Source organism: Pleurodeles waltl, chromosome 2_2 (genome assembly GCF_031143425.1).
Source record: "Pleurodeles waltl isolate 20211129_DDA chromosome 2_2, aPleWal1.hap1.20221129, whole genome shotgun sequence".
Classification (NCBI taxonomy): domain Eukaryota; kingdom Metazoa; phylum Chordata; class Amphibia; order Caudata; family Salamandridae; genus Pleurodeles; species Pleurodeles waltl.
The window spans coordinates 1,174,003,270-1,174,015,966 of record NC_090439.1 but is presented as its reverse complement, the minus strand read 5'-3'; the positions used below and the strand labels follow the sequence as shown (position 1 = coordinate 1,174,015,966).

General features: G+C 44.2%; 1 protein-coding gene across 1 annotated transcript in view; it reads left to right on the top strand.

Moving 5' to 3' along the window:
• The first annotated feature begins 270 nt into the window (after positions 1 to 270).
• Positions 271 to 12,697, top strand: part of LOC138283044 (uromodulin-like) — a 158,924-nt gene continuing 146,497 nt past the window's right edge. The window contains exon 1 of the mRNA XM_069221178.1: positions 271 to 438. Coding sequence (XP_069077279.1) covers positions 360 to 438 — 79 coding nt within the window. The 5' untranslated portion in view covers positions 271 to 359. The remainder of the gene's footprint in view (positions 439 to 12,697) is intronic.

Sequence of the window (12,697 nt, the reverse complement as noted above, 5' to 3'; positions counted from 1 at the left end):
CCAGAACCCCCAGTGTAGACGTCCTGTGCACATAGCATACTGGTGAGGAAGACTGGTCTCAAAAAATGAACTTTATAGATGGTTGCACACATTCTTTTCAAGGCTGTGTTGGGCTGGGACAGAAAGGTAATTTGTTTTACATGAGGGCGTGCAGCAGAAGGAGGAGTTAGTCACATTCCTGTTTCCTCCCATCCATTATGTGCCCATTCTTGGAGGCTGGTACCTATAAGAAGCCCAGGACACCTCACCCAGATCTTCACCACACACCGGCCCTCAGCAGTCGCGGTGCTCACCTCTCTCTTGCGGCACGTTCTCAGCAGTTACATCCTGCAGGCACACTCTGTGGTAGGCAGATAGACATGACTTGGCACAGTGTAGCCTTGCAGCTGGGCTTCCTGCTCATCTGGATTACAACCACTGGAGGACAGGCCACTACAGGTAAGGCAGTGCTCCCAGGCTGTGGACAGCACCAAACATCACTTCAATGGACCTTGATAACTGTTAGGACTCTTCTCTGCCACTCAGCATTGATGTAATATTTAAAGTGTCAGTAGTAGGTTTTCTATGAAGGCATGTATTAGGCATTATGGAGTTACAGCACTTCTCTGCAGGCAATTTTTATTGAATGTTTTAGAAAAATGCACTTTTGGACAGACGGGACCTTTACTTTCCTGGTAATAGCAATTCAGTGCAGACATGAGATATTAAATGTGCCAGTGCTAGCTATTTCGTGCAGACGTGATATTAAATTTACCAGTGATATTAAAAGTGTCAGTAATAGCAATTGGGTGCAGATGTGAGATATTAAATATGCCACTGATACCTGTGATGTGCAGATGTGTAATATTACATCTGCCCCTGATAGTTATTCAATGCAGATGTGAGACATTGAATTTGCCAGTGCTAGCACTTCCCTGCACTGTGTTAATATTTCATTTGCAAGAACTATACCATATTTATGTCCTGCTCTGATTTGGTTTAAGAAACAAAGTGATGGATGAAACGCTTGAATTAATCTGAGCCACTAGTAATTACCCGGGCTCTCATCCCAACTCATCATGCCTTTGCCCAACATCCACCTAAGATTAGGCTTAGCCGTATGCAAATAAGTCTTGGTCCTGCTCCAATAGAAACAGTCCCAGCCCGGTCCTACATGAATCAGAGCTCAACCAATGCACAACTGTTTTAGCCATAGCTGCGGCTCTTCAGTCATATGCAGCTTGGTTTCAGTGGCACAGTGAGCACGGGACCCATGTTTATACAAACCCATCACACTGAAGTAAACAAACAAGTTATGGATGGAAAGCTTAAACTGATGTCTGCCACTGGTAATTACCCTTGGTCACATTTCAACCCTTCATTGCTTTGTCCAATAATGCATGTCAGTCCAGACCAGGTGTTTTCAAACTGAGGGCATTAACTGATCCCAGGGAGGCACCAGCCTCTGACCAAAAGATGCATTATGCTGATAAAAGTGCTTTGTTTTGAGCTTAAAAAAAGGAGCAGCAGTAAGCCACTCTGTAATGAGCCATCAGTAAAATCTTTTGTCATTCATATCTGACTGAGAGTATGTGTCAAAAGGGAAGTGACTCCAAATATTCCTCAAAACCTCCCCCACTTTTCTGATAATCACAATGTGTACTTTCAGACATTAGTAAAGGCTTGCTAACTAGAACAGCATGTCTGGTAGTCATGTATTTGATAGCATTTTTAGAAAGGGTAACATAAGTTTACTGCAATCTTTAAATAAATGTAGACATATTTTAACATTGCAGATGTGATAGAATAATTGTGAAAAATCTGGGGTGGGGGCCATTGATCTTTGATATTCTTGTGGGTGTGGCATTATAAGGGTTGAGCACCACTGGTCTAGACTCAGGAATAACGCAAATCAGTCTTGGTCCTTCTCCAACAGAAACAGTCCTGACCGAACTGCCAAACCTGGTCCTCTTTGGACCCAAACACCAGAAGCTCAGATTCGGTTTTAGCCTTGTGAACGCTCTTCAGTTGGGCGCATCCGGTTTCCACTAGTACAGTGCACATGGGACCCATGTCTGGGCATACTGGTGGGACTGAAGTAAACAAAAAAGGAAAGAGTGGAATTCTTGAATTAATCTTAGCCACTGGTAATTTTTTGGACCACATTTCAGTCCATCATTCTTTTGCCCACTATGACAGCTTAGACTGGACCTGGCTATATGCAAATCAGTCTTGTCCCTGCTTCAGTAGAAACAGGCAAGAATGAACTGTCAAGCCATGGCCTCCTAAAACTGGAACACAATCAATCCAAGGATGGTTTCACACTAGTTGGGTCTCTTCAGTAGGGTGCATGTTGGTTTCAGTGCCAACGTTGGGATGGGACCCACAGTTAAGCATGCTCTTCACACTGAAGTAAACAAAAAAGTGATGGATGGAATGTTTGAATTAATCTCTGTTGTAAATTTGCCCTTTCTGCATCCCTTCCTCAAATTGTGTTGGTCTTTTTGATGAACCCTATTTTTGCTGCCTATAGATTTCCATGCGCTTTATCCTGATAACCAGTGGTAACATGCTTTTGCTCCTCCTTTATGCATAATGTAATTTGTATACACCTGACTGACATATTTTACTTACCTCTAAGTTAATAGTATGTTGTACAAATGTACCAAGGGCCTTTAAATTAAATGTCACCAGTAGCCTGCAGCACTCATTGTGCCACCCACGTCTGTGTCAATGGGCCTGATTATGACCTTGGCGGATGGGGTACTCCGTCACAAACGTGATGGATATCCCGCCCACAATTTTAAAAGTTCCATAGGATATAATGGAACTTGTAATATGGCGGACGGGATATCCGTTACATTTGTGACGGAGTATTCCATCTGCCAGGGTCATAATCAGGCCCATTGTAAACATAACTGTGGCCTGCCACCAGTAACCCGGTGTGCCGGTTTAATCTGCTAATTTGACATGTAAAACTAATCCATTTTGACAGAATAAAACCCTCTTTTTAAATATTAATAGGTCAGCCCTAGGTAGGCATTAAAGCCCATTAAGGCAGGGTGCATGTTATTCAAAAGTAGGGCATGTAAAGGTTAATGTTAAACATATCCTTGCATTGAAAAAGTTCTTCAAGCTTTTTTCACTGTATCAGGTTTGGCTGTTCCATAGGAACACACTGGGTGCAAAACTAATTCTGCATCATGGGATTGGAACTCGCTAAAACAAAAATATACAGCAACATTAGTAGTTGTAAAAAATCCAATGTAATGTTGAAGTTAGATTTGTTATAAATATTACAGAAGTTAACTTTTAAAAAGTCATCTTTGCGCTACCTGAAGCCCCTGCAAGCTAAATCTGCAGTTGTTTGTTTTCTTTCTGCCAGCCAGTCACTAGCATTTCAATGGGTGTGGATAAGGCATGAACTTGCCCCAGCAGCAAAAAATAGCCTTCCCTGAAGGGGCAGAGATAACTCATCTAAACCTGACAGAATATTGCAATAGAGGCTTGAAGGATCCTCTTTGGCATTAAATTGTCAACTTCTGCTTGAATGTCACATCTTACCTGACAGGTGTGCTCAGGTGTTTTATATGAAACTTGGGGCACACTTCGAAAAGGCCTTCCCTTTCACACGTTAGATGTTACTTGGGCTGGACCCTTCCTGCTGTCTTCCCAACCAAGCAGGCCCCAATCACTATTGACATTACAGTGTCACAGCCTGCTTGACGGATCTGCTAGGTATACACATAGCATTTGGGGCACACTTAAAAGGAGCAAAACAGAATCTCAAAGTTATTCAGGTGTATAAACTGTCTGGGTGCTGAAAGCTCAGCTTTGTTATGCCAGACTTTTGTCTCTGAAATAATTGTGGACACATAGGCTGCATCAATCTGGATTTTTTGTATGGGAGGGCACTGAGGTCACCATAGTATAGCCACCTAACAACCCCTCGGCCCTCAAGAGGCCACGTTTTGTATGACAAAGACTTTTAGCAGCTTGAAAATGCCTAAAGCTTGAAGCGTTGGCCCTTGGAAACTTTACCCTGTTGGTTGGGCATCCTTAGAGGTCATTCTCACCCAATAGCTCATGCAGGGCATAAATGTGGCACCACCATGCACCAGCTTCAGAACACTCCTGGACCTGACGAAGATCAGAAGAGAACTCATTCCGATGTCTACAACCAGAGGAGAAACCTGGGGGACTGGACCTTTTCTCTCTCTTAAACACAGGGCAAGAAATGGAATCCAAGGGTCAATGAATTGACTTCATATTAAAGTTTGAGGGATACAACAAGTTACAAGATGTCTTTTCCTGGAACTACCTAGCTGACCAGTTGGCAACTGGACCTCGACTGGACTCTTTATTGGCCTCAGCCTGTGAGTCTCTAATTCCCCCAACTGTGGTATGGGGTCTTTTGAAGTGTACTCCTGTTGTGTAGATTAGTACTTAAAGGTGAAGGTAAAATCTTTGACCAGGACAAACCCAGTTGGTGTATTTGATCCACACTTTATTGTGGTCAGCATCAAATTGTGCCTAGGTCCTTGTCTACCTTGACTATCAACAATCAATGGCACTTTGTGCTTCTTGGTGATATTTCCGCTTAAAACTTTAAAAATGCATATCTCCAATTTTCTTTGTTGGATTTTTGTCATTTTAGTGTCAGTTTGTTTATTAATTTGTATTCTACTTTTCTAATTCATTTTGGGATTTTATTGTTTTGCATTGCACATGTATTGCTGTTTTAATACTGGACAATACTTTATACATTGCTTCTAAGTTAAGCCTGTTTCTTTGTGCCATAGCTGCCAGGCAGGTAAGTGTAAGTTAATTTAGTGACTTGAGTGTTCACCATGACAAGGACTGTGGTTATTACCAAGGTCGGTACCCACCCACCTCAACTAATACCCCAGTTCCCTAATATCACGCCCACTGGTCATTACTCAGCCCACATTCTAGCCCATAGTTCTTTTGCCCCCCAAGCCACATAAGGTTAGACCCAACCACGTGCACATCAATTTTGGTCCTACTCAAATAGAAACAGTAAAGCCTGAATTGCAAGCAATGTTTTCTCTGAACTGGACCACAAGCAGCCCAAGACTGGCATCACCCTAGTCGGGGATCATCAGTTGGGTACAGCATTTTTCGAATGGCACAGTGAGCACAAAACCCATGTCTTGGCATACCCATGGCACTGACATAAACAAAAAAGTTATGGGTGGAATGCTTGAATTAATCTTAGCCACCAGTAATTACTTAGAGTAGCATCCCAGTCCATCGTTCTTTTTCCTCTCATGCCACCTCAGGTTAGATTTAGCCATATGCATATCAGTCGTGGTCCTGCTCCAGAAGAAGACAAACAGCCCAAACAGCCAAACTAGGCTTTCTCTGAACCAGAATTCAATCAAGAGGGTTGCTTGTGGTCGCTTCTAGAGAATGCCTCACCTGGTAATTTGAGACAAGCTGTTCCCATGAGGATCGGGGTTTGTAGGGACTTGCATATGGTGGTCCTTAACATAGAGTGGCCATGGGTGAAAAAGAATGGAATGAAATGAGACCCCACCAAGTACCAGTGGATGAGATTAATGCAAGCATTCCATCCATCCTCTTATTGTTGTTATACATTTTGGTCTAAAGCAACTGACCACAGAGTATTGAGGTGCAGAAAGAGCTACCCCACCGATAGAAAGTCGTAAAGTTAGTTCACACATCAAACTTTCTTTCACTTCTGTAATATACAATTCCTAATTGCAAACAGTTGTAATTGGTTACTGTACGAATAAATGTTAATTTCATTATAAATAACTCAACAATAACTTGAGCTCATGATTAAATTATTTTTATCAGCTAGTATTTTTTCTTAAATAGGGTCAAATAGACATTGTGTGTCACATCCTTCAGATGAAATTGTTTAAAAATCTTTGAAAATGCACCCACATCTTGCCCTAGGATATGGAGTATACTTTTTTTCTCGATCAGGCCTTGCGCAAGGGCCACAGAGGGGTACGTATGCTCTACACTGTTCCACCTTACACAGGGCCTAGAGGGCAGTATTTTGTTTGCGCTTAACAGCTCTCTGCTCCCCCTCTCTTATTTGACTCTGATGGCTTCACCCTAGGGCCATGAAAATCAAGATTAAATGCCCCCCGTAGAGCCATTCCTTTACCCAAATGTGAGTGGGCTTCTTATCAGGGGTGGGGCACATTGCACAAATTACCTTCCATAGGAGTAGGGGGAAATTGTCTCTTTCACTCTTCCTTTGCCTTTGCAATGGGCAGTGTTGGGATTTTATGACCGTTAACCCTGCAGAAGTGAAAATGTGCATGGTTTTTGGAACACCCCTTACCCTGCCCGAAGATTCACTTTACCACCTCGACCAAGAGTAAGGAAAAGAAAAACCAAAAATATAAGTTTATATAACATCAGTAGGTCTTCCTATTTTTAAAGGAGCATGGCATTCACATTTTCATTAGGTCTGGGCAGAGTTCGCATAGGTCCTCTACTCGGAAACCGTGAAGTGACCAAAAAACTCTGGTGCGGTATGTGGAGTTCCCCAAGGGCAGAGTGCATTAGGTTGCGCTGTTCAGGCCGATTTTTAGTGCTGAGTGTTTGTCCTGTGCTGTAAAATAAGCGTGAATGGCATCACGCACAGCGCAAGATGGTGCTGCTTCTTTTCTGCTGCTCAAGTAGATTTTCTACGCGAGCGGCAGCTTCCTCAACATGAATAGAAGGTTTCTCAATGCAAGCAGTAGCGACCATCCGCGACTGCCTGTATTGAGAAATCTTGCTGGGAGGTGGTCTTGAGTAAGAATTTCCTCACTTGCGGTCGCCAACTTAATGTTGGCAAGCACAAATGAAGAAAAAACTCTGCTACGTGGAGTTTCCCGCATCTCCGCTCTCTAAGCGGAGCATAAAGTGGTAAAAACTCAGCAAACTCCGCAAGCGAAGAGGAGTTCACTGCCCACCCCTAAATTTCATGCAGTTCAAAGTCTGGAATCATCATTTACCCAATCATGCCTGGGCGCCTCAGACTATTACTGTTGGTCGCTAGAGTCAAAAACAAGTGCTTTCTTTCTGTTATCGACTACAGTACCCTAAGACCTTGCTAGCAACACAGTAGGCATACCTTGTCCCTTTTTCACACAACCTTCACCTCAGGGCAGACATAAGATATATGTTCTGCAGATGAGGATGTATGTTAGATATGATAAAATAAGCATGGTAGGTATGGGAGGTTAGGTATGCTAGGTGGACTAGATATAGGTAGCTGGGTAGACTAGGTATAGTAGATAGATAGAGTAGGTAAAAATGGTATGGTAGGTATGCTAGGTAGGTTAACTACTGTAAATATTTATGGCTGGTAGATATGGTATGCAAGGTGTAGTAGTTAGCTAGGCAAGTTAGGTACGCATGGTAGTAATATTAGGTGGGTATGGTAGGTAAGTAGGTAGGGTAAGTATAGATATGGAATGTGTCATAGGCTAGCTATGTAGAAGCTTGGGTTAGGTAAAGTTGATGAGGTATGGTAGATATGGCTAGAAAGGTACGGTAGGAAGACTTGGTGAGTTTGGTAGATATGATAGATTAGGAATGGCTGGTAAGGTATGTAAGTAGGTATGGCAAGTAGGTTTGGTAGGATGATGTATGAGTACGCTAGGTTAGCTTTTTTATGTTAGCCATGTTAGGAATTAATGTTTATGTATGGTAGGTAGGCATGCTAGATAAGAAGGTATAGTAGGCTAGTTATGATGAGTAATGTAAAGTGAGCAGTGAATTGTAGGTCTCCTAAGCAGGGAAGGTCTGGTAGGTAATATAAAGTGAGCAGATTATTGCAGGTAGGGGTGGCAGAAAGCTGTGATCGGTTAGGCATGGTAGGTAGGTAGGTAGTTGGGTAACAATGGCAGCTAGAGTAGGGTAGGAAGTGTATGAACTTCCTGCTTACAGCCTATAGCATTGTCAAGAGAAGTTAAAACACATTACGTTTAATAAAGTACACTTTCTTGTGTTTGTGTGCATGTAGGTGTATTTCATTTAATGATGATTATAATAATAATAATAATAATAATAATGACGATTTAGTGATTTGTCGTTCATTTCAGATGGAAAGTTTTTGAGTCCTAAATCCACAGTTCTCTGGCAACATTCCTTGTGGCAACCTTGACTTCTTCCTTTAAAACATTCAAGCACTTATTTACAAGTCCAGTGGCGCAGGGCAGCGCAGCAAGTGACCTCGCGTTCAGCGCACCAGAGACGCACAGGGTTGTACATACGCTTTCAAGTTTCCAAAGTAGCTCAAATTTGTTTTCTTTACCCTCAAAACGTTTTGCCTTTTGCCCTACATTTTTCTATGCTATGTTATTGTGCTGTTTTGCAAAATAATAAGGTAATGAACGCATGAGTTACAACTACCCATGGATTCAAATCCTACAAGATTTTGCACTAGGTAACACTTAGGGGGTCATTTCAACCTCGGCGGTCTTTTCACATGACCGCTGAGGGACCGCCGTGCTGAAGACCGCCAGTGCTGGCGGTTTTCCGCTCGGCGAATTATGACTGCTGGCAGCCCTCTGTCCTTTTCCGGATGGAGAGCCGCCAGCAGCCATACTGGCGGTCGGAGGGGAAGTGGATGTTGCTCCACCTCCACCACCCGTCAACAGAACACCGCCCACCGAATTACGTTACGTGATTCGGCGTGGCAGTGTTCTGTTGACGGGGTGCTGGCGGCGGAGTAGCCCCCATGGATCCCGTCCCCTCCCGGAGGATCAACAGACCAGGTCAGTTGATCGTCCGTTAGGGGAGGAGGTGGGGGTGTGTTGTGTGCGTACATGGGGTGTGCATGTGAATATGAAGAGGGGGTGTGTGAGTGCGTGTATGCATGCAGGAGTGTAGTGTGCAGTTCCGCAAGGGCAGTGCAGTGTGTTTGGAAATGTGTGCATGTCTGCCTGTATGTATGTCTGTATGGATACATGCGTGTATGTCTGAATGTGGGTGTGTGTGGATGACTGTGTGTGTCTGTTGGCATGTTTGTTCGTGTGTGTGTGGGTATGTGTGTTGGTGGTGTCTGCATGCGTGTCGGTTGTGTGTCTGTATAGTGATGTTGGGGGTAGGGGTGGGAAGGGGGGTCCTGCCTCCTTTGGGGTGTGGTAGGGGGGTCAGGGTGCCGGGGAAGGACTCAGGGTGGTGGAGACCCCTATCAGTGCCAGGGAAGGGATTCCCTGGCACTGATAGTGCTTACTGCCATGGATTTCATGGCAGTGCCCAACCCCATGAAATCCATAGTGGTCAGCCGGGTCATGATACCACCGGCGGTCTTGTGACTGCCGCCGGGCTGGAGACCCAAGTCTCCAGCCCAGTGGTCATCTCCGCCATGACGGTCGGTTCGGAGAAGTGGCGGAGGACCATGGCAGTAACCACCATGGTCATGATTCCAATTTTTTTACTGCCAGCCTGTTGGCGGTAAGACCGACACTTCTCTGCCAACCGCCAGGGTTGTAATGAGGGCCTTAGTCTCCAGGTCTGCTGGAAATCACCTGATCCAAACAAGAACAGATTATGCAAATGAAAACTGTCTAGCTGTCTCTCTATTAAATCCAAGATCAAGGCAATATTCGCTAAAACTCCAGCTTTCTTAAGTAAAATAATAACCTTGCCCCTTCCCACTCACACTCTTAATTCGGCAGTCTCACCCTTCTTGATATCCTGACAATATGTGTTGTTTTCATGTGGCAACCCCCTTTTTCATGCAGCAGCCACCAAGCAGTGGAAAAACCTTCTTGCCCTCTGCTTAGAACAAAATTTTGTACTTTTTAGACATCAGTTAAACATCCTGAATTATTAATTTAGTTTAGGTTGTGTTGGACTTAGCACCTAGAAGCTTTGGCGTACGTTAGTCTCTATATCTAAGTCAAAAGGTCCCTGTAGGAAAGTACCATCTTGCCTGGCATTTTAAACCCATTTTTACTGTATGTATGTTTGTTTTTGCATAAGTGTCACTGGCATCCTGCTACCCAGGACCCCAGTGCTCATAAAGTATGACCTGTATGTGTTCCCTGTGTGGTGCCTAAATGTATCACTGAGGCTCTGCTAACCAGAACTTCAGTGTTTATGCTCTCTCTGCTTTTAAAATTGTCACTACAGCCTAGTGACTAATATTACCAATTCTCATTGGCACACTGGAACACCCTTATAATTCCCTTTTATATGGTACCTAGGTACCAAGGGTATTGGGGCTTCAGGAGATCCCTATGGGCTGAAGCATTTCTTTTGCCACCCATAGGGAGCTCAGACAATTCTTACACAGGACTGCCACTGCAGCCTGAGTGAAATAACGTCCACGTTATTTCACAGCCATTTTATACTGCACTTAAATAACTTATAAGTCACCTATATGTCTAACCCTCACGTGGTGAAGTTTAGGTGCAAAGTTACTTAGTGTGTGGGCACCCTGGCACTAGCCAATACCAAGGTTTGCAGGCTTCCAGCGAAGGTCAGCGGTCGTTTCCTTATCAGAAGGTGAAGAGAGAGATGCAGAGGAACTCGGCTGAGCTCTTGCATTCGTTATCTCAAGTTTCCCCAGAGACAGAGACCCTAAATAGCCAGAAAAGAGGGTTTGGCTACCTAGGAGAAAGGATAGGCTAGCAACACCTGGAGGAGCCTATCAGAAGGAGTCTCTGACGTCAACTGCTGGCACTGGCCACTCAGAGCAGTCCAGTGTGCCAGCAGCACCTCTGTTTCCAAGATGGCAGAGGTCTGGAGCACACTGAAGGAGCTCTGGGCACCTCCCAGGAGAGGTGCAGGTCAGGGGAGTAGTCACTCCCCTTTCCTTTGTCCAGTTTCGCGCCAGAGCAGGGCTGAGGGGTCCCTGAACCGGTGTAGACTGGCTTATGCAGATATGGGCACCATCTGTGCCCATCAAAGCATTTCCAGAGGCTGGGGGAGGCTACTCCTCCCCAGCCCTCACACCTATTTCCAAAGGGAGAGGGTGTAACACCCTCTCTCAGAGGAAATCCTTTGTTCTGCCTTCCTGGGCCAGGGCTGTCTGGACCCCAGGAGGGCAGAATCCTGTCTGAGGGGTTGGCAGCAGCTGCAGTGGAAACCCCGGAAAGGCAGTTTGGAAGTACCCGGGTCCTGTGCTAGAGACCAGGGGGATCATGGAATTGCCATGTTCGGAGTTACCATTGTGACGTTATACATGGGTAGTGACCTATGTATAGTGCATGCGTGTAATGGTGTCCCCGCACTCACAAAGTCTGGGGAATTTGCCCTGACCGATGCGGGGGCACCTTGACTAGTGCCAGGGTGCCCACACACTAAGTAACTTGGCACCCAACCTTCACTAGGTGAAGGTTAGACATATAGGTGACTTATAAGTTACTTATGTGCAGTGAAAAATGGCTGTGAAATAACGTGGACGTTATTTCACTCAGGCTGCAGTGGCAGGCCTGTGTGAGAATTGTCTGAACTCCCTATGGGTGGCAAAAGAAATGCTGCAGCCCATAGGGAACTCCTGGAACACCAATACCGTGGGTACCTAAGTACCATATACAAGGGAATTATATGAGTGTACCAGTGTGCCAATGAGAACTGGTAAATTTAGTCACTAGCCTGCAGTGACAAATTTAGAAAGCAGAGAGAGCATAAACACTGAGGTTCTGGTTAGCAGAGCCTCAGTGATACATTTAGGCACCACACAGGGAACACATACAGGGCACATACTATGAGCACTTGGGTCCTGCCTAGGAGGATCCCAGTGACACATACAACTAAAACATACATACATACAGTGAAAATGGGGGTAACATGCCAGGCAAGATGGTACTTTCCTACACTTGCTCAATGGAGTCAATGCCTTTGTTAGGTTACACACATCACTACATCAGTGCTGAAAAATCATGTAGATTTGGGAGACCTAAGGGAGGACTTGTGGTCTATATTTCACTATCAATAGATGCCATTACGGATCAACTGCTGCCCTCTACCTCCGGCATTCAAATTATAAAAATAAGTAACTGGAGGAAACCCGAAACTGACCCCAGGCTGTTATTTAATGTATATATACACCCCAATGTTAAGCAAAATCTTTACACCAACTTAATTACAAGTATAACAGAGATAAGATTTGCACATCCCACCTGGGAGATAATAATAACTTATGATTTTAATGGGAATCTATTTTACACCCCAGAACAAAATGATAAGACATTGGCAGACAATGTTTTCTGGAAAGTATGTGGACAGAAATACCCCCGTCCTAAACGGAGTGATTTTTAGGGTGAGTGGCTTGTCACTGATTTGGACCATTTTTGCCTCAGAGTGATTAATAGAAGGTCATGTGATGATAAGCCACCAAATAATACCAATTACGGCACAACTACATAATCTTATCTAGATTACTCAATTCTTTCCCTCTCTTTAATGCCATCTTTGAGAACATTTGCAATTGAATACACTTCATTAAGTGATCAAGCTCATCAAAGCATGATGCGAAGTATAAATCTCCCAAAGCATATTCAAGCACAACCTGACATTGGTTCCCTTAAAAGTAATAATCTAAAAAGACTTAAGTGGACTATTGACACTTTAATGGATCTTATTTAGGCTAGCAAGGGATCTGCTGGAAAGCTAATGCTCATTAACAAACAGCTATAAAAAATGTTGGGAGATCTTCTCTACATCAAACCTTCCAATCATTAAGAGCCAGTGGCGGCCGGCAGCTTAAGGA